The sequence below is a fragment of the Podarcis melisellensis genome (assembly GCF_964234715.1).
Source record: "Podarcis melisellensis genome assembly, chromosome: 7".
Taxonomy (NCBI): domain Eukaryota; kingdom Metazoa; phylum Chordata; class Lepidosauria; order Squamata; family Lacertidae; genus Podarcis; species Podarcis melisellensis.
In genome coordinates, this window is record NC_138539.1 from 76,845,367 (window position 1) to 76,867,547 (window position 22,181).

Sequence of the window (22,181 nt, forward strand, 5' to 3'; positions counted from 1 at the left end):
CCTACCCTTGGAAGTTAGGGTGGAGGACAGCTATTAAACTATTATTAACTAATAATACAGTGGTACCTCTGGTTAATGGGACATGGGTAGCACTGTGGGTTAAACCACAGACCCTAGGACTTGTCGATCAGAAGGTCGGCAGTTTGAATCCCCACGATGGGGTGAGCTCCCGTTGCTCAGTCCCAGCTCCTGCCAACCTAGCAGTTCGAAAGCACGTCAAAGTGCAAGTAGATAAATAGGTATCGCTCCAGCGGGAAGGTAAACGGCGTTTCCGTGCGCTGCTCTGGTTCTCCAGAAGCGGCTTAGTCATGCTGGCCACATGACCCGGAAGGTGTACGCCGGCTCCCTCGGCCAATAAAGCGAAATGAGCGCCGCAACCCCAGAGTCGTCCGCGACTGGACCTAATGGTCAGGGGTCCCTTTACCTTTACCTCTGGTAAAGCACTTAATTTGTTAAGCACTTAATTCGTTTTGGAGGTCCGTTCTTAACCTGAGATACCACTTTAGCTAATGGGGCCTCCTGCTGCCGCCGCACAATTTCTGTTCTCATCCTGAAGCAAAGTTCTTAACCCGAGGTCCTATTTCTGGGTTAGTGGAATCTGTAACCTGAAGTGTCTGTAACCTGAAGCGTCTGTAACCCGAGGTACCACTGTAATATTAACAGTTAATAGCAGCATCTCATGGTGAGCAGGACAAAGTGCAGAATTGCGGACAAAAGGTTATATTGAGGAAGGAAGTCATCCCCCCCCCCAAAAAAACAGAATCATGAGGGAAGAGACTCCATCAGGCAAGGCCTCCTTCCACCTGCCTTAGTCTACCCTCTAGTCTCTGCTTCTCAATGTATATTGTATTGTTTTATGTACTGTGGCTTGCCGTTGTTTTATTGACTACAGTTTAGATATTATTTATTGTAACTGTTGAGTGGATTTCTGTTTACCTTTTATATGTTGATATTATTATTTTATACTATTCTAAGGATTGTTGAATGTTACTTTTTTGTTGTTGGTTGCCTATTTTAAAGTTATGTTTTATTATCACATTTTTGTATTGCATTAGATTGTTGTAAGATGTACATTTTTTGTTTCTTCAGCTTGTAAACCGCTGTAAGATAGAAAGATGGTATACAAATTAAAAATGATGATGATGATGATAACCAAGATGAGAAATGAAGGGTGAACAAGAAATAACAGTTTCTGAAATAGCAAAAAAGAATGCCAGTATCTGGCCACAGAACTGATGTCCTGGGGAAATAACCTAGGAAAAAACGAAGACCAAAGGTTTTCCTTCCTTGATCAGAAGGCATGTTGGCTCCATTCACAAGCAGTGGCTTTCAAAGTTTCTGGGAACCCCAATGTTTCTCAGAAGCTTACTCATCTGGAAGACTGCAAATGACCCAAGAAGTATATTTAGCTTTGCACAGAACCACCGAACTTCGCCTGCAACAAGTAACCTCAGACAAATGTTGTGTGTATCTTGAGTAGCAGTCTTCAACTGCACTGGCTGCCAATTAGTTTTTGGACCCAATTCAATGTGCTGGTGTTGACCCATAAAGTCTTAAATGGCTCAGGGCCGCAATTCTGCCCGGACACTGAGATCCAGTGCCGAGGGCCTTCTGGCAGTTCCCTCACTGCAAGAAGCCAAGTTACAGAGAACCAGGCAGAAGGCCTTCTCGGTAGTGGCACCTGTCCTGTAGAACGCCCTCCCACCAGATGTCAAAGAGAAAAACAACTACCAGACTTTTAGAAGACATCTGAAGGCAGCCCTGTTTAGGGAAGCTTTTAATGTTTAAGAGACTATTGTATTTTAATGTTCTGTTGGAAGCTGCCCAGAGTGGCTGGGGAAACCCAGCCAGATGGGCGGGGTATAAATAATAAATTATTATTATTATTATTATTATTATTATTATTATTATTATTATTATTATTCCTCAAGGACCATCTCTCTCCGTAGGAATCGTCCCAGACTCTGCTATTCTACATATTAGAACCAGACCGGATGGTTGGGAGATTGCGTGTTCTTAATGGGGTTATCCTTCATCTAAAGGAGCAGGTTCATAGCTTGAGGATAATCCTGGATCCTTTGCGGTCACTTGAGGCTCAGGTGGCCTCAGTGGCCTGCAGTGCCTTTCATCAGCTTTGGCTAGTGGCCCAGCTACACCCCTATACGAACAGAGATAGCTTAACTATTGTAGTCTATGCTCTGGTAACCTCAAGGTTAGATTACTGCAACTCGTTATACTTAGGGCTGCCTCGGAAGACTGTTTGGAAACTTCAGTTACTGCAGAATTCAGCAGCTAGGTTTCTCACCAGAGCAAGACGGTTTGAGCATATTACACCAATCCTGGTCCAACTGCACTGGCTACCATTGAGTTTCTGGGCACAATTCAAAGTGCTGGTTTTGGTCTATAAAGCTTTAAATGGCTCAGGACTGCAATATCGCATGGACCGCCTCTTTCCATATGAACCTACCTGGACTCTCAGATCATCTTCTGAGGCCCTTCTTCATGCACCTCCTCCGTGAGGTCCAGAAGGTGGCAACACAAGAACAGGCCTTTTCTGTGGTGACTCCCCGCCTGTGGAATGTTCTCCTCAGGGAGGCTCACCTGGCACCTTCATTATTTATATTTTTAGGCACCAGGTGAAAATGTTCCTCTTCAACCAGGTATTTGGCTGAACAACATTCTAGGTCCTTTGAAATGTGTCGGCTGCGGGGTGTTTTGCTCTTATTTTTATTATTCATTTTGTGTTTTATTTTGTTGTGAACTGCCCTGAGACTAAGGAAGGGTGGTATACAAATGTAATACATATCTAAACTTTCCTAGATCCACGTTTAACCCCAGCCTGAAAGATTGGACCATTTTTGCCATACATTTTTGCCCTTTTCCTCTCTCTATTCTTACTTTTCTGTCTGTTGGTAGTCTCTCTCTCATTCTCTCTCTCTTATCTGAAAAGATATCAAGCCATAAAAATGAGAAGTTGTGCTCCTGGCATGCCCCACCTTAAGACTAGGACAGAAAGACAGTGAAACCAAAGAACTCTGGTGCAATGTCAAACCATGGTTCTGTGTTCTGTGAATCAGCAGTCAGGAAGCCTTGGTTTCACACACCAGGATTAAGGCAAAGCATACTTTACCATTTTATCCAAACTAGCAGACTATGGTTTGCAGAAGTACAAACTGTAGGTTGTTGGGTTGGATGAAACAGTAAACTGTGTTTTGCCTTAAAACCAGGGACTCAGCTACATTAGTTATATGTATATTAAAAACCCCACACACAACGTTTCGAATGTGCTACAAACATGCAACACCAAATGGCGCCAGAGAGGAAAAAAACCAAAACAAATCTGATTTTTACATAGTGGGTTTTTTCCCCATTTGTTATAGCAATTTAATTTCTGACTTTACTTATAGCTGTTTTTTTTTTTTTTACAGGAAAAGAGATAGGGAATCATTACTATGCCTGAGAAGAGGAGTCCAGGATTTTTTGGTTGCTTTTTCCACACAGCACTATGGTCTGGTGTTATTTCTGAACCAGCTGCAACTCAATCCAACTGGGCATACTGGAATTCTCAGCAATATGCAGGATTTATTTGAGACAAGTTAATGTTATCTGAATGTAGGAAGTTGGATTGCTAGTGGCTTAGAAAGTGTCCGGGCAAATATTTACTTTTATATCCAGGAATCAAGAATCCAAACAAGAGTTGAAATGCACTGTGTATTTCAAAAGTTTGGGCATTTTAGGTTTGTTTGTTTTTTTAAAAGGTTTAATAAAAATATACTAATTCCGTTAAAATGGCCTGTTTTCATGCAGGTGAGGAAAAACCAGAGGGAAACAAGGAAGGTGGAAAGGAAGCAAAACAGAAATGGACTGAAGGACAAAGCTCTCCGCAAACTCTCAGTTCAAACCTCTGACCTTCTGTGTGCAACCAAAAGAGTTGGGGAAGAAAAGGGAGAGAAATGGGGGAGAGAAATGGGAGCAGCTCTGACCGCAGCCAGCATGCGGCCCCAAATAGATTACCCCGCAAGAGAATGTGGCTCCCCAAGAGGGGGAAAACCCTGCTTTCAAAGTAGTTCAAATTACCCACTGAAATAGCAAAAGAACTCTGAGCGTTACACAACTTCCTCGATCTAGTTTGTTTCAAAGTCATCCCTTCCCTCTATTTTTAGGAGGCATTTAAAAAATGTAGACCACGAAGTGCTATACTGCACATCAAACCGAGTGGGCCCAGTTATATAATTGCAGGGAACGAGAGAGAACGAGGGGAGAACGAGAGCACAGGAAGTCTTCGCTTCTCCTGGTCCCGCTTACATCACAGCAGTGTATATGAGGCTTGAAAAGTCAATGCATGAAAGGCCCTCGCGCCGCCTTTTTAATACGGAGGGCAGTATCATGCTACCAATATTGATCTCTGCCAATAAAAATAAGGAAATTGAAAGTGGCAGGAACGGCGCGCATGCCAAAGTATTAAGCCCACAAGCGCAACAACATCCATTCAAAGTGTGCGTATCGGATTGGGCCAAAAGTGTTACTGTGCCTGTTATTTCAAGCATTAAGGAAACATTTCCACCCAAGTTACAGCATGCTGAGAAATACGTCTACTCTTTCCAAGAAAGCAGGAAGCACTGCATTGCTTTGAAGTGCTTCTTTCCTTTTGAGGTACCACGGCCTACTACTGGAAAGCTAACGGAGATGAACTGAGATCAGAGCTCTGATCTATACAAAGCAGCCACGCTGGACCAGGGCTGTGGCACTGGGAAGAAGGGGAGCTATTCCTTTTCCACTCGTGCCACTATCCTGATCAATAAATTGCCCACCTCCACAATGCCAAATCTGCTATTTGCCCAGCTGGGAAAATCACACATGCTTCCCACAGGCAGCAAACCATGCTCGAAATTCGACAGGCGCATTTTGCACCTGTCCATTTAAAGGGACGCGGGTGGCGCTGTGGGTTAGACCACAGAGCCTAGGACTTGCTGATCAGAAGGTCGGAGGTTCGAATCCCCGCGACGGGGTGAGCTCCCGTTGCTCGGTCCCTGCTCCTGCCAACCCAGCAGTTCAAAGTGCAACTAGATAAATAGGTACCACTCCGGCGGGAAGGTAAACGCCGTTTCCGTGCGCTGCTCTGGTTCGCCAGAAGCGACTTAGTCATGCTGGCCACATGACCCGGAAGCTGTGCGCCGGCTCCCTCAGCCAATAAAGCGAGATGAGCGCTGCAACCCTGGAGTCGGCCATGACTGGACCTAATGGTCAGGGGTCCCTTTACCTTACCTATTGGCCGTTTGCGACCAAGTGAAGATGCCTGGGCGTGAGGCCTGACATCTACACCATCTGGAGGTGCATGCCTGGAAATCCTTAGATCTTGACTGTTTCCACACACTAGCGACACACCCTGTGGAATTCTATCCATTATATTTTATTTGCACAATTGGAATAATAATAATAATAATAATAATTTTTATTTATATCCCGCCCTCCCCAGCCGAAGCCAGGCTCAGAGCAGCTAACATTAAATGAATTTCAGGAACCCAAAAGTCGAACTGAAAAAGACAACTTTCGAGCCACCTGGCCCCAAAACGGCAGCTTGGCATTCTGTTTTAGTTTAAGGATCCATTTGGCACCCAGCTTATATAGCTGAGTTTCTAACCCTGGAGACAGACTGGGTAGGGGGCAAAGGAAGTCAGAAACCCCTTCTCCCCAAGAATCCAATTTTGAGGATTTTCCACCTTCCCCAGAACATTTATGGAAACCTAATCAGAGAGCATCTCATATAGTTTGGTCACAAAGTCTGTAGTTCCTATAGCTCAAGAGACCAACATTTTAAGGCTAAATATAAAGGTCATTCCTATATTACAGGCGGAATGAGGCATTCCTACCTCCAATATGCAACACAGCCATCTGATTTTTTTATTTTTTAAAGCATGATTTTAGTTGCTTTTTTGGATTCTCCCCACTTCCTGCAACAAGCAAACATCATGGGAGTGATGTACCATTATTAACTGCACCAAACCAGCCACTGTACAGCATCCCAGCCCCACCACATTCCATTTCAGGCTTTATCTTAATAGGTCCTCAAGCTATTCAACAGCACCTCCAGGCCTCAGCATCGAGGCTCCGAGGACCTATTTTGATTTGTTTGTCCAGTGGAAGCAACCAGCAGTCCACAGTTAATACATTCCACGCCATAAAAAGTTCACCCATCCCAATGACTCAGAGATACTCTTCCATAGCAGCTGCACCATTCCAAAATCAAAGCCCCCTCCCTCTTTGCCGGTCCTGGAAGACCAGTCATGGTGCCCGCCCAAACTCCTACTTGCATGCTTGAAACGCCATAATGGTATTCCATCCACCCATCCCTGTTCTTCCCAGTCCCCCCCCCTTTTTGTTTCCTATTGCTGCACTTTCCACCCCATTCATTGTCTATTATTACCCATACCACCAGGACTTTCCTACAGAGACGTGTATTTATTTGAATGCCTTTCCCAATTTGCCAAAGTCAATGGCTAATCGACACAAAGAAAGCCAAATCAGGTCTTTCACAAAAAATAAAATAAAAAAAATAAAACATGATTTAGGTAAAGGTAAAGGGACCCTGACCATTAAGTCCAGTCATGACCGACTCTGGGGTTGCAGTGATCATCTTGCTTTATTGGCCGAGGGAGCCGGCATACAGCTTCCGGGTCATGTGGCCAGCATGACTAAGCCGCTTCTGGCGAACCAGACCAATGCACAGAAATGCTGTTTACCTTCCCGCCGGAGCGGTACCTATTTATCTACTTGCACTTTGACGTGCTTTCGAACTGCTAGGCTGGCAGGAGCAGGGACTGAGCAACGGGAGCTCACCCCATTGCAGGGATTTGAACCGCCGACCTACAGATCGGCAAGTCCTAGGCTCTGTGGTTTAACCCACAGTGCCACCCGCGTCCCAAAACATGATTTAGGTGGGATTAAATCTAACACACAGGCCAAGTCGGTGTGTGTCTCTGCATGCCTGATCTAAGTGGATTCTAAAGAGAAGGATTTGTCAATGATTAGCTCCTGTGTTTATTGTTTAACAGCCTTTCCAATTCTCCCAGTCTTCTCACTACCAATATTCTCAGGGATGCTTTCACTGCAGAATGGCTCAAAGTGGGTAACAACACAGGTGAATCAGAAATCACGTAAAACCTGAAGCAGAACCACCATGGGATAACACATTCTGAACAAGGTTTGCAAATACTGTAGTCCCTTCTCTGAGGCAAGAAGAATCAACTCAAGGTAGCCCAGGGCAGGGAAATCATATGTTGCCTTTGTCAGGTTTCAAATCCTGCTGAATTCAACAGTCTTATCCCCAGGACAGTGGATACAGCCCCAAACAAGTATCTATAGACAGGTATGAAGGCCAGCAAATTTTGCCGACGAATTTGAAAGCCTGTCTTGAAGAGAAGCCAGAATGCTCTGACATAACCCCAGTGCAGAAAATCTTTTCAACAGTAAAAAAATCACTTATGTCTCGCAACGGGCACACACCAGAACATCTTTGTCACGCAGCACAGATCAAACCTAGAGGAAAGCAGCCTCAATTGGGCAGCAACTCACCCAATTCCCATGACGCCAGAAATGCCCAGGAAAGCAAAACACTCACCCTTGAAGCCATGCAGAATGAATGGGTCTCCCTGCAACTCAGCACTGCGAGACAATATAACCACGGCAGTGATGTCCAACAGGGATTATGGGTTCCTGAGGAACATGATCCATGCAGTCTATCCTGGGAGCCCATTTCCAACAACAACAAGAAGAAAGCTCACGAGAAAAGCAGCCACCTGTCCACACAGCCACCACCCTCCAGGATCATATCTGGACCAGATTAAGGGACTGTGAGCCGAGAAGCTTGTGATCACCCTTGTATACAAGTTCCCTGACTATAACCAACTCGGGGAGTGGGAGAATAAAGAGGAGACCCAACAACTGACAGTTTTCATCCTTCCTTTCTCCATATGCCTCCCCCCGCCACTGCCCCAGTTCTCCGTCAAATAGGGCAAACGCTAGCAAACGAACACTTATTCCAAGCATTCATGGTCTACTCCTTCACTAATAGAGGCAAAATACCTACCTAACTCAGACGCCCCTTCGGTTCTCCAGAGATGAGTCTGCATTTCTTCTCTTTCTCTCAACCTATCCCCACTTCCTAGGCTCGGTCCTTTTAAAGGCATCCAGATTAGGCAAGCGAAGAAGCCCGCTGCCCTATCTTCCCCACCTCCTTGGAAGGATGGTGCTGAGCAGCATATCAGCAGCAGAGGAGGAGGAGGAACCAAACAAATTCTGGCAGGAGGGAGGAAAACCCAAAGCGAGAGCTTCTGTCTAAAGCAGTGTTCGGGAGAAGTCTGACAGGCAAGCCGTTAAAGGGGGCCTTTCTGCTGGGCTTCCCCTTCAGCCTCCTCCCCCTGCCCCCCCCCAAACAGCAGGCAGGCATTGGATGGGACAACCCCATGCCTTTTCCCTCCCTCCTTCCAGAGATATCCCTCCCCACCTGATTCCACAGAGCCTCCTCGTTTTTACTTGGATTTGTCATAACCGGGTACGTTTGCTCCAGAAGCAAAGGGATGTCTGTGACTTGCATATATGACCCAACAACCACCCCACCCCATTTTCCAAGGGGAGAAAGCGGTTTTTCAGTTCAGCTGCAAGCCCAGAAACATACAGGCCCAACTAACTACTCCTTTCCCACCCCTTCCTGTCTTATACAAATCACACAGTCCCTGTGGCCATATGCAATGGATTCATTGGGAGCCTTGCAACATGGCAGTTTCACACACAGGGCAGGCATCATTAATGTACAGGTTACCTTTCTGCACTTGTAGGGTTTGTGGAAAAGCTCTGTTTTGGAGGAATCGCCTGCCTTCTGCGCCTTATCCATTCTGTTTCCCAGCTGCAGCCATTACCCCATCTCAAGCACTCCATAACGAGAATAATAATAATAATAAAAGTTTTACCACCCTAGGGTAACAGGATACAAGGAGGTTTGGGCAACAGCTGGAGTGACCATGTAAGGAGAGGCTCCCAGCACCTGCCTTGTGTCAAAGTATTTCCCTTACAGCTTAACTATGCAAGATGCATGTCTTCCTCTGCCAACAGCTCCCCCCCCCCCCGAAATCCGACCATCTACCAAAATCAATGCACAAAGACAATCGAACTGTCCACTCCTTAGGCCAAATTTGTATTAAAAATTAAAATGCAGCTCCCCAGAAAAGAAAAAAAACAGACAAACAAAGCCAACTCTATCTTAGCCTCTCTGTAGATTATTTACACCCTGCGCTTCCAAGACTTGCATTCGAACCGCAAAGGCAGGCAGGCAGAGATGGAGAGAGAGAAGCTTTTCATTTTAATAGAAATAAACACACACCCAGAGCTGGAGCCAAAAGCTAGACAAGAAAACAAATGCTCGGTTTCCCCCCCCCCCCCATGGAGGAAGGGAAAGATGGGGTTGCGGCTGGGTGCCATTCCTTGGTTACAGCAGCTGTCTAGAAACAGTGACAAAGGCTGTGGATTATGACACCCAGACACATGCTACAGTCCACAGATAGTCTTGGCCTTCTGTAGTCTATTGACTTTATCAAGGAGGGGAAATCTAGTCTTTAAAGGAGGTGAGGCTGCTCTGAAGAATGGGGCACATAAGGTACCCCGACTGGCTAAAAGAGAATCTATATCGGGGCTTTGGAGTTGACAGCCAGATCCAAAGACCAAATATTAAAGAGACCCTGTAAAACGCATACAGCGGTACATATGGCTGGTCCGGGAACACTTGGCCTTTTTCAACGCACGGCCATAGAAATCCTGCAAAAATATGAGGCTTGCCGAAGCAAGGATTGATATCTCCCCCCTCCCCCCTTTTTTTTAGCTCTTGGGCAAGGAAAGCAGCGACACTCCAAAGCGCACAAAACCACCGGACGGGGGAAATCAAATCGGAACGACCGAGATTTCCCCCTCGCTTCCTTCTCCAAACTCCTTGGAAAGGCCAACCCTCTCCTCCCCAACGCCAGACCGCCTTTCCCCTCCGGCCAAGCGGAGCGCTCACCCGATCGGAAGAAAGCCGCGATGTCCGCGGAATCCTTGGCGGCGTCCTCCGCCCCTTCGCCGGCCGCGTTGCCGCTGGTGGAGGAGGCGGCGGTGGAGCCGCTCATGGCTGCGAGACGCGGTCGGTGGCTCCTCCGGACCCGAGCGCGCTGGCACCGCCACGCTGACCGGGCTCCTCGCTCCTTTCTCGGCCTGGATCGCTGACAGCAGCCAGGAGCTGGGGGGTCCGAGGAGGAAGAAGAGGAGATCTAAAACCTCGGGGGGGGGGCCCGGGTCGCCGGCTTCACCTTCCAGCAAAACCACCACCCAGGAAGAAGAAATCCATCCAAGAAACGCGGCGGCGGCGCTGGCAATGACGATGGCGCATGGAGGGAGGGGGAGAGGAGGGGGGAAATGAGGGGGGGGGGAGAAAAGAAAGGGGCAGCTGGATGGGTGGATGGATCGATCCGGTTGCACCGGCGGCAGCCAAAGGATCGCAATAATAGATGGAGGCGCGCGGGCGCGCGCGTGGAGGGATCACAGCTCTGGCAGAGCCTCTCCAGAGAGCGCGTGCCTAAGCAATGGGTGCATGCAGGATAGGGGGGGAGGAGAAGCAGAGACAATTGCAGGAAGGAGGGGAGGGAGGGCGCATGGGGGGAGAGGGTGGGGAGGGAGGCATGCAATCCGGGAAGAGGGGGGCAGCGGGGCGCGCTGGGGGGGGCAGCAAGGGCGCCGCAGCCTTTGGGGAGCAGCTGCGCTTTTTTAACAACAGCGCCCTGGGAGGGCGCCGAAGCCGCCCCGCTCCTCCATCTTGCTTGCCATTGCAAAAGGTGGGTGGGGACAGCGAAGGAAGGAAGAGAGGCGATTCCCCGCCCAGGGAAGCCGGGGGTTGGCTGGGGGAAGAGAGAAAGCAGCCTCGGAGCGGGGCAGGAGGGAGGGAGGGGAGCGGCAGCCTGTCGGGAAGTTCCGGGCAGCTCCGTGCGCGCTCGGCGAGGCTGCACAGGAAAGAGGCAGTTGGGGCGCGGAGCGAAAGATCATTTTGCTATTGGCCCGGGGGGGTGTGCATTATGTGCAAGCGGGGAAATCCCCTTTAATGCCTCGGCGCCGGAGTATGCATTTAATGCGCCTTGATGGCAGGGGGGTGGGGAGCAGAGCGCGCCCTCTCTCTTGGGGAGGCCATTGGAAGGTGTGGTTCCTCCCCCACCCCCTCAAAGGGGAGCTCATAAAGCGAAGCCGCAGGTCAAGTGCCCTTTCCTTCATGGAAGAAGTGAAACTCTTAAAGCCGAGAGCAGTGAGGAGCGTTGGAAGGTGAAAGTGTTCGCAGCCTCCCCCGCTTTCTAACCTTTCATTATTAGCAGGAGCCTCGTTGGAGGAAGATGCTCGAATCAGTTGTCAACGTGTGCAATTACAATTATGGGAGTAAGTAGCAGTTCGTTTATTACTGCCAACGGGCCATTAACACGAAATGCAAAAATCACAGCCTCAAGTAAAGCAGATTAAAGAGAGTGACAAGCTACTTGCTGGCAAAGTCTGAGAGGAGCGACAGCGGCCTTAACAAATTGTGCCACCTGCGGAGTGATGACAGCTTGCCGGAAATCTTCCCAAAATTTATTAACCCAATTCTCTTTTTATCAGTCTTAAAAGGTCATCTACACAGTTTGCTGGCCCCCCAAAACCCCCACTTTGCTAATCTGATTTATTTCACCTTAAAGGTCCGGTGGCTTTTTTAAGGGAGTGTTTACATCTGTACACTGGGATGCGGAAGTTGGGGCCACCCAGATGTTGTTGGACTCCAACTTCCATTAGCCCTGTGGATAGCTCAGCCAGTAGAGCATGAGATTCTTAATCTGAGGGTTCTCAGTTCAAGCCCCACCTTGGGCAAAAGATTCCTGTATTGCACAGTTTGGATTATATGACGCTCCCGGTCCCTCCCTCCCAACTCTACAATTTTAGCATGACCAATGGGTCAGTGATGATGGCTGCAGTCTATCAGGAGGACAACAGAAGCCCCTTCCCTGCTCTTCTTCCAACCAAGATTGGGGCAGCGAAGGTTGCAATTTAAATTGGCAAGAAAGCTCATCAAGCGTATTTCCTGCATTAGAACCAGTTGCATGACTTGTAGAATTCATCATTGGACAATTCGTTAGATCAGGCATAGGCAAACCTGGCCTTCCAGATGTTTTTGGGACTACAAATCCCACTATCCCTAGCTAACAGGACCAGTGGTCAGGGATGATGGAAATTGTAGTCTCAAAACATCTGGAGGGCCAAGTTTGCCTATGCCTGCATTAGATGTTGGCTGTTGCAAAGTGGTCAGCAAACAGAGGTGCATCCAAGCATTCAGTGACCATGGTGGACAAAGCCTGTGCAGAGAAGGGGCCACCTACCACAACACATGCAGTTAATCCAGCTTCCTGTAAGTGTTGCAGAGGAAGTTGTCCATATGGGAAGTTGGACTAACTGCCTGAGGAGGCGTTGCATCCAGTCATCGTCCCTTTTCTGCACAGGCTCTGCAGGTATCCCATCTGCCTCCTATGTACTTAAGATGGGGAGGAGCCTCCTACAATTCCAGCAACAGGTGAGTGCCTTGCTTGTGGTCCTAAGCAGGGTAGCTTAAGCCCTGTTTGCTTCTTTCTAATCTTTCCATCCTTCCTCTTGCATTTTATGTTGAGCTCCCTTTCACCCAAGACTGCCTCTTCTGCTCCTGGCTCAGTGACTCTCTTATTCCCTTCCTTCTCTCCCCATTCTGCTTGGGCGGGTGGCTGTCCTTTGGGGGGGAAAAGTCAAGGACCCCGGATGGTTACATCCAGTCAAAAATGACTATGGGGTTGTGGCGCTCATTTCGCTTTCAGGCCAAGGGAGCTGGCATTTGTCCACAGACAGCTTTCCGGCTAATGTGGCCAGCATGACTAAACTGCTTCTGGCGCAACAGAACATCGCGATGGAAGCCAGAGTGCACGAAAACACCATTTAACCTCCCGTCACAGTGGTACCTATATATCTACTTGCACTGGTATGCTTTTGAACTGCTAGGTTGGCAGGAGCTGGAACAGAGCAACAGGAGCTCACTCTGTCAGGGATTTGAACCACCAACCTTCCGATCGTCCAGCCCAAGAGGCTCAGTGGTTTAGACCACAGTGCCACCCGCATTCCTTAGACCTGTCCTCTACTGCTTCCTTTAACTCTGCTTCCTGTTTGCATTCAGCTGCGCTTTTTTGGCAACCCTGCCCCTTCTTCAATACTGAGCAGCTGGGTTCCTTCCTAGCTCCTGGGTTGGCGTAGCAGCCAGTCAAACAACTGGCTCCCCTGCTGTTGGGCAGCAGCCAAACTCGCATCCAGCTCAAGGGAACTTCAGCAGAGACAACATTGGGGCAGCCTGTTTATCTGTTGCCAGCGTACGCCAAGGTACCACTTCACACAAGAGGGACATCAGGCCGTGTTGGTTCTCTGCCAGGAAAGTGTCATCCCAAGATCCTTGACAAGTGGAGTGGGCTGGTTGTGAGCCTTTCTGATGGGCAATTGTAAAAGTATAGAGCTGCAATGACAAATACCACCAAGTAATGTGGGGGTTTGCATCTTTCCTCCATTGAAGGAGGGGTGTGGTCAGCAACTAAATGGAGAATAATGCAGGGAACGAAAGGCCCAATTTATGGCTAGGGCCTCTCATTTTATGGTGGGAAGTTTTTGTTCACAGGGAAGTAATTGGTGACTTAAATATAGAAGGGGGTGTTCTGGTCCCTTGAAATCTTCTGTGACGATGGCACCTAAAGGCTTCTACCAGAGGCCTCCATCTGAAGGATAAAGGGCTGAGAAAAGCCTGGCATTTTAAAAATGGGATCTTAAGAATGACAAGACTTCTGGAAAATGAACGAAGTCCCAACTAAAGAAGAATGGCAACTGAAACTGATGGAATATGCGCAGTTTATGGATCAAACATATAGAATTAGAGAACAAGAAGAACATACTTTTAAAGAAGGTTGGAAAATGTTTATTGAATATGTGGAGGAAAACTGCGTATATTTGAAAACATGGGCAGCATTAAGATAAATTCAGCAGTGTAAATAAGTTTTGATGGATGTTATAATGGACTACCGAATGGTCTGTACAAAATATGCAGGGATTTATGTTGTGCAAACTGAACCATGGAAAGAGAGGAAGGGAAGTCACTGATATTTTAAGGGTGTTTACGTGAATATTCTAGAATGTAAAACAGAAATTTAAGAAAAAGTATAAATAAAAAAAAGAAAGGAATCACAAGACTTTAGCCTATAAAAGGCAATGCTGGGTTGTTCTGTCCTGGTCACTTGTGGTGGTCTTTCTCATGAGATCTGACATGAGATGCAAAGACAGCAAAACAGGGAATTATGATAACCACTGAGAGATTGGATATGAAACCTAGTGTTTAGCACTGTGTTTCAGTGATAGCAAGGAGAACAGTGCTATAGGGACTTGGAAGGAAGAGGTAAGGTGGAATACCCGAATCCTTTCCAATATTTTCTTGAAACTATCACCACAAGGGCAGGTCTGAGCTGGGTACAGAGGAGGGTTCTATTTATCTGCCTAAATAAGTGTATACATATAAATACGTTTATCCATATATAAGTTTATTTGGCCCAGATATATCTTAATTATTGGCTCTGAATTTGTTCTCCTGCCGCCTCCAAGTCACTGGGAGTTGGAAGGCTCTTAAGTGTCTACATGTAAAAGAGTTAACAGGGAGAAATGCCTTGCTTCCTTTTCCTTTTGTTTGTGTCGGTGGATTTGAAGCAAGCTAAATGTACAGTGGTACCTCGGGTTACATACGCTTCAGGTTACACACACTTCAGATTACAGACTCCGCTAACCCAGAAATTATTACCTCAGATAATTATAAATAAATAAATTATAACCCCAGAAATTATTACCTTAAGAACTTTGCTTCAGGATGAGAACAGAAATCGTGCTCCGGCGGCGTGGCAGCAGCAGGAGGCCCCATTAGCTAAAGTGGTGCTTCAGGTTAAGAACAGTTTCAGGTTAAGAACGGACCTCCGGAACGAATTAAGTACTTAACCCGAGGTACCACTGTATAGCTAAAGAGAAAATTAAAACAAGGGATTTGCAGAAGCTAAACACATTAACCAATGGGTCATATATGGCAGTCACAGGGGGTGGCTTGGGTCTACTCTTGAATACATGTCTCAATGTTTTTTAATCCGTACCTAAATATTGGCCCATTTTAATGGTTTAACTTCAAACCTTCTAGGTTGTAGATTTGCTGCTGGAGTTCCTTCAGATGTTGTTCTCACAGCTTTTTTTCCCTTTAAAAATGTTTAGGGGTACTCTCATTTTGACTCAAGAAAAGCACCATTTTATAGCTCAAATGGGGGAAAATAAATACAGTAAATGGACAAAAGTACAAAGATTCATAAAAATGTTTAGGGGTATGTGTAGCCCTGTGTCCCCCCAGAAAAAAAGCACTGGTTGCCCTTATAATGGGACTATGGTGGAAATGGTCACCTATATGTTCTTTCGCTAGAATTATTATCACAGGGTTTGAGAATGTATTATTGGTCCTCGCATGTGTCTGTTTACAAGCTGATCTTTAGAGATTCTCTTGAGTATTTTTTCTTGAGGGTACAACATGTCTTTATTATTTGGTTCAAAGTAAGCTCCTCTCATGGGGGCACGGGTGGCGCTGTGGGTTAAACCACAGAGCCTAGGACTTACTGATCAGAAGGTCGGCGGTTCAAATCCCCGCGACGAGGTGATCTCCTGTTGTTCAGTCCCTGCTCCTGCCAACCTAGCAGTTCAAAAGCACATCAAAGTGCAAGTAGATAAATAGGTACCGCTCCAGAGGGAAGGTAAACGGCGTTTCTGTGTGCTGCTCTGGTTCGCCAGAAGCGGCTTTGTCATGCTGGCCACATGACCCAGAAGCTGTACGCCGGCTCCCTCGGCCAATAAAGCGAGATGAGCGCCACAACCCCAGAGTCGGCCATGACTGGACCTAATGGTCAGGGGTCCCTTTACCCTTTACCTTAAGCACCTCTCATTGGTGTTGCAGCAGGCCGTAAGGGAGCAGCTCCCAATTTTATACCCTGTATAAGGTACTTGTATTGAGGAATGACACATTAAATCAATTATATAAAGATCTGATAAACTGTGTTACATCCATGGGAGTTACCAGAGAAAGCATTTTGCAACTGTTGACAGCCTGAAGGCAAGAGATAACTGTAGCTGGCCCATGTCAGGGCCAGATTTAGGTTTGATGAGGCCCATAGCTACTGAAGGTAATGGGACGCTTTATATGTCCAGCTGTCCTTTGTCAACAACAAATTGTCGTTGGTTTTTGTGTTGAATATATGCTAGATGGAATTTATGGACCCAATAGGTATCTAAAGCCATTTGCACATGTTGCCATGCAACTAGTCCATGCAGAATGTAAGCACCCTATATATAGAAATGAGCAAACCAGTGATATTTTAGGGAGCAGGCTAGCAGGCGGGGCCCATTACGTACATCATAGGAGCCTACACAACACAAAACACTGTTGCTGTATGTAGGTTTTTTTTTTATCTTCTATTTTGGAAATGTACATCCAGTCCCCCCCTTTAAATCTTTTGGGCCCCCCAAGTGAGTGGGGCCCAAACTATAGCTTGTTTAGCTTATACTGTTTATGTCTCTCTCACACAAATTCAGCTTTCCAGAACACAGGTCTCTTCAGTCTTCATTGTTCAAGCTGTAAAATTGTACTTAAAAAAAGAACAAAAGCAAATCTTAATTTATTATGTTGCATATAGAGAGCCAGACCATATGGCAGCCTTACTACATTTTTATTTGTAGATGATCTCATGCAACATTAAGAGGAACATTGTCTGGGTGTAGCTATGGAGAGAGATGCACAACAGATTTCCTGTGGTTACCTGCTGTGCCTTTTCAGTGGGGAAACAGAACTGAATCCACTGCCGGTACTCGCTCCATTTCTGCTTCTGATTTAAGAACTTTTCAGATTGATGGACCAGCTTGCCACAGAACATTGAGAACACCACCTTGTGGTTTTGGAGCTTTCCTGCTCATATGTACAATGTTGTTTCTCATGCCATACTTTAAAGATGTGGTCCACATAATGCAAATTTATATTTGTTCTGCTGCTAATTCCCCCTTCCTTTATTTTATACTCGCTGCAATACTGTGTCCTGTGCCAATTTCAAAGGAGAAATCACTTTTACCCTCCCCCTTTTTAAATATATACTGCAGGGGTAAGGAACCGCTAACTGGTGAGCCCAACAAGAGTACGAATTTGGCCCACAAATTTGGCCTGTCTGGTTCCTTTGTAAGCATCACTTTGCAGTAGCACCAATCAGCCTCACTGGAATTGATTGCATTCAGGAATTCCCCAACTGGAAGTTCCCTACCACAGCCAAGGGAGCTTGCTGTCAGCACTAGTCAGTGATCATACAAAGCGTCTTCTTCAAGAAGAGCACGTGTTGCAGTGGGGTCTAACAGGACACCCCCCCCCTTGGTTACTGGGCAGGACTGTTTGGATGGCCATGATTGTGATCGGGCCAATTTGGGTTGATGGGGAGATTTTGATGTTACCATTTAGAGGGATGGCCTGAGGGTTTTATATTCTTGGCACACAGTTTTTTCAGTCTCTTTTGCTGCGTGCATCAGATCGCCCGCCCACCCTCCCTAATTTAGGGCTTTTGCGTTTGACCTTGCTATGCCTGTCATGGGGTCGCCTGCTTTGGGGGCAGGGGCCTGGTAGGAATTTTGTCCATTTGGCAGATTGGCTGGTGCCATTTGGTTTTTGCCTACTGCGTAGCAAATTGTCACTACTTGTAAGGTTGCGGTTAGGCATTGGTTATAAATTGGTTGGTGGAGGGGTAAGGGTTGGCTGTGCCTGCCCCTCCAATCCTGCTGCTGCAAGGGAATTCCGTTAAAGGAATCCAGGGGTTTGCCATACTTTTCTCCGTATCCCCGGCAAGGGGCTAGGACCGTGCAAGCCCCTGGGAGCTTGCAGGGAGGGGTGATGGTATGGTGCCCAGCCCCATTCTCTCCCCAGTATTGTTTTCCCTTACTAGCTTTTGCTGGAATCCAGAAGTCAGTTCTGTCCCCAGTCGGGGGGGACAGATAGTCGTAACCAATGCCTAAGCAACCACTCACATTATGTATTTTAATAAAGTTGTGGCCAAAATTATGCCAAAAACCCTGGAAATAGATGGGAAAATTATCAACAAACCAAATGAAATAAGCAACTGTTTTCAAAGTTTCTTCAAAAAACTTTATGCACAAGGGCCTACAAATGAACAAGAAATAGAAGAATTTGTCAAAAAATATGGACTATCAAAGATTTCAGAACAAAATAAAAGGATTTTGAATGAAAAAATTACAGAACAAGAAATAGAGGGTGCCATCCAGAATACGAAATTGGGGAAATCACCAGGACCAGATGGTTTGACTGCAAAATATTACAAAGATCTTAAAGAATGGCTAATACAGCCATTGAAGGAAGTATGCAACCAGATACTAGAGGGGAAAAAGGCTCCTGAATCGTGGAAAGACGCATTTATCTCACTTATACCGAAGACAGAAACTGAGAAACATCAAGTTAAAAACTACCGCCCTATATCACTCTTGAATGTGGATTATAAAATCTTTGCAGATGTTTTAGCAAAAAGATTTAAGAGAGTTCTGATGGAGGAGATTCATAAGAACCAAACAGGCTTTCTCCCAGGGAGACATATGTCAGAAAATGTGAGGAACATTATAGATATTTTGGAGATGCTAGAGGTGGACATTAATAGGAAGGCAGTTCTGATCTTTGTGGACGCGGAGAAGGCCTTTGACAACATTTCTTGGAAATTTATGAAGAAGAATCTCCAAGGGATGGGGGTAGGTCAAGGGTTTGAAAACGGTATAGGTGCAATATATTCTGAACAAAGAGCGAAATTAATTGTGAACAATGTGGTAATGGATGAGATACCAATAGAGAAAGGTACACGACAGGGATGCCCTATATCCCCTTTACTGTTTATATCGGTCCTGGAGGTTTTATTAAACATGATTAGGAAGGACCAGCTGGTAAAAGGAATACAGGTCGGATCTAAACAATATAAGTTAAGGGCATTTGCAGATGATTTGGTGCTAACTTTGCAACAGCCAGAAGCTAGTACCAAAAGAGTTTTAGAATTAATGGAGATATTTGGCCAGGTCGCAGGATTTAAATTGAACAAACAGAAAACAAAGGTGCTGGAAAAAAATCTAACAAAAGAGGAGAAAGATAGGTTTCAAAGTGAAACTGGGTTGGAAATAGAAAAAAAGGTTAAGTACCTGGGGGTAAATCTGACATCAAAAAATGTGAACTTATTTAAAGACAACTATGAAAAATGTTGGACAGAAGTTAAGAAAGATTTAGACATATGGTCTAGGCTGAAACTTTCCTTGTTAGGCCGAATTGCTGTTATCAAGATGAATGTATTGCCAAGAATGTTGTTTTTATTTCAGACGCTACAGATTCTAGACAAAATGGACTGTTTCAAGAGGTGGCAGAAAGATATATCTAAATTTGTCTGGCAGGGCAAAAAGCCCAGAATAAAATTTAAGATCTTAACCGATGCAAAAGATAGAGGGGGCTTTGCCCTGCCAGACTTAAGACTTTATTATGAATCAGCAGCCTTTTGCTGGTTGAAGCAATGGCTACTTCTTGAAGACACAGACATTCTTGATCTGGAAGGATATGACAATAGTTTTGGTTGGCATGCATATTTGTGGTATGACAAGGTAAAGGTGTATAAAAGTTTTAAGAACCATATTGTCAGGAAAGCATTGTACAATGTTTGGAATAGATATAAGGATTTATTGGAAACTAAAACCCCTAGGTGGTTGTCACCAATGGAAGCGAAAGCAGTGAAAAAAATTAACATGGACTCTAATTGGCCTAAGTATTGTGAAATTTTAGAATATGATGGCGAAAGACTGAAGCTACAAAGTTTTGAGAAGCTAAAGCATAAAGTTCGAGATTGGTTACACTACCGTCAGATAAATGAGATGTTTAAGCAGGACAGGAAACTTGGTTTTCAGAAGGAGAGGTCAAAGTTAGAAACAGAATTGTTAGAATCCAATACTAAAAACCTATCTAAAATGTATAATTTGCTGCTGAAATGGAATACACAGGATGAAACAGTGAAATCAGCTATGATTAAATGGGCACAGGATATTGGTCATGACATTATGTTTGACGACTGGGAACAGTTATGGACCACCGGTGTTAAATTTACGGCATGTAATGCCCTGAAAGAGAATATAATGAAAATGATCTATAGGTGGTACATGACCCCAGTCAAACTTGCAAAGATTTACCATCTGCCCAATAACAAATGTTGGAAATGTAATGAGGCTGAAGGTACCTTTTACCATCTTTGGTGGACCTGCCCAAAGATTAAGGCCTACTGGGAAATGATCTATAATGAAATTAAGAAAGTCCTTAAGTGGACATTTGTAAAGAAACCGGAGGCTTTTCTCTTGGGCATGGTCGGCCAATTGGTATCAAAGAAGGATAAGACATTCTTTATGTATGCAACCACGGCAGCAAGAATCCTGTTGGCAAAGTATTGGAAGATGCAAGAATTACCTACTCTGGAAGAATGGCAATCGAAGGTGATGGAATATATGGGACTGGCAGAGATGACCGGCAGAATCCGTGACCAGAGGAAAGAGACAGTGGAAGAGGACTGGGGGAAATTTAAAACATATCTAAAAAATTACTGTAAAATTGTGGACTGATAAGATGTTAAGGGGTATGAAACAAAGAACTACAGCTGTAAATCTTAAACTTCAAGGAAATTTAAAAGGGACTTAACTAAAGACTGATTGATGAGTTGCTCGAAAAATGGTAAAACAAGGATGTGGCGAAGGGAAGGCATGGGGAAGTCAATTTTTGTTGTTTGTTTTTGATGTTTGTGTTTGTCTTGTATTGTTATTAATATGTGTAAAAACTAATAAAAATATATATAAAAAAACAAAAACCTTAAGCAAAAATTTCTGTGTGAATTGTGATTTATTTAGGGGGTGGCTTGGGGACCTCGACATGCAAGGATGAGCTGTATTAAGTAACTCCCAACTTAATTACAGCAAATCCCTTTGCAGTGGTGGCTTGGATTCATACCACCCACGCATGCAAACAAACAAAATGGGGCTCCTCAATAGCAAGCTCCACTTGTATCGGCTGCACCAAGGAGCTGCCCATTTGGAATTCTCCATTGCAGCCAAGGGAGCTCACTGCCAGCGCCAGTCAGCTGATCTGCGCTGTCAACAAGTTCTGCTTTGTCCATTTGCAGGTGCAGTTTGAATCCAAAGCACATGTGCTGGTCCCGTGGGTTACCTGAGGCAAGGTCCAAGTCCGGTCCATGGTCAAAGGCACAACATGGAGGCAGTCCGTAGTAGCTGAAGCTGGATGCGGGGCAGGGAGTCAGGTGAAGTCAGGAACAGGCATGCAAGCAGGAAGCCAAGGTGGGTCAGGAGCTCAGACAGGAACTAGCCACCAACAATGTTGCTCCCGCAACTTGGGACTGGGGCTGGCCGGCTTTTATCTGCCCCGAGGCATAGGGCGCCCCGATCCTCTGGTGACTCGCCTCTCCTGACCTGGAGGCGAGCACTCCTCCTGCGGGAACTTAGTTCCTTTCGCCTCTCTGCCCTGAGCCTCTGCAGCTCAGGAGAGGCTGGAGGGTTACCAGACCCAGAGGCAACCTCAGCTTCCTCTGATGGGGCTGAGAGTGGAGCACCTGCAGGCAATGGGTCCTCCATCCCCTCAGGAGCCAAAGCAGACTCAGCTGAAGACTGCACCTGAGGATCCAGCACAGGTGAGGACCCTTCAGGCTCATGCCCCAGCCCCGGCTCAGCTGGTTCTGGAGGCAGGGAATCCTGTGCAGGCTGGGATCCCTCAGGTTCAGCCTCTGAGTCCGAATCCCAGGCCATCACACCATGCCTGCAGGTGGACTTCAGAGGAGCTGATTGTAATGGCTGCTTTCATCTGTCAAAGTTGGTCCATGGGGGTGTTACAAATCCAGTCTTCGGCCAGATCCAATTCTCCACCCTTCATTTACCAGAACAATAACGGTTCAAAAATAAACCTTGCCAAAATCATATACAATGAATTGAAAGGGATGTTCAAAATAGCT

At 46.0% G+C, this 22,181-nt stretch overlaps 1 protein-coding gene across 4 annotated transcripts in view; it reads right to left on the bottom strand.

Annotated features, from left to right (window-relative positions):
* TRIO (trio Rho guanine nucleotide exchange factor) overlaps positions 1-10,413 on the bottom strand; it is a 255,311-nt gene extending 244,898 nt beyond the window's left edge. Inside the window, exon 1 of one of the 4 annotated variants that reach the window (XM_081919102.1) lies at positions 10,049-10,387. In XM_081919102.1, coding sequence (XP_081775228.1) covers positions 10,049-10,154 — 106 coding nt within the window. In that variant the 5' untranslated portion in view covers positions 10,155-10,387. Of the gene's footprint in view, positions 1-8,086; positions 8,145-10,048 lie in introns of those variants that run through there. The other 3 variants (XM_081919103.1, XM_081919107.1, XM_081919108.1) reach the window with 3 other exon arrangements.
* Between the last annotated feature and the right edge of the window lie 11,768 nt (positions 10,414-22,181).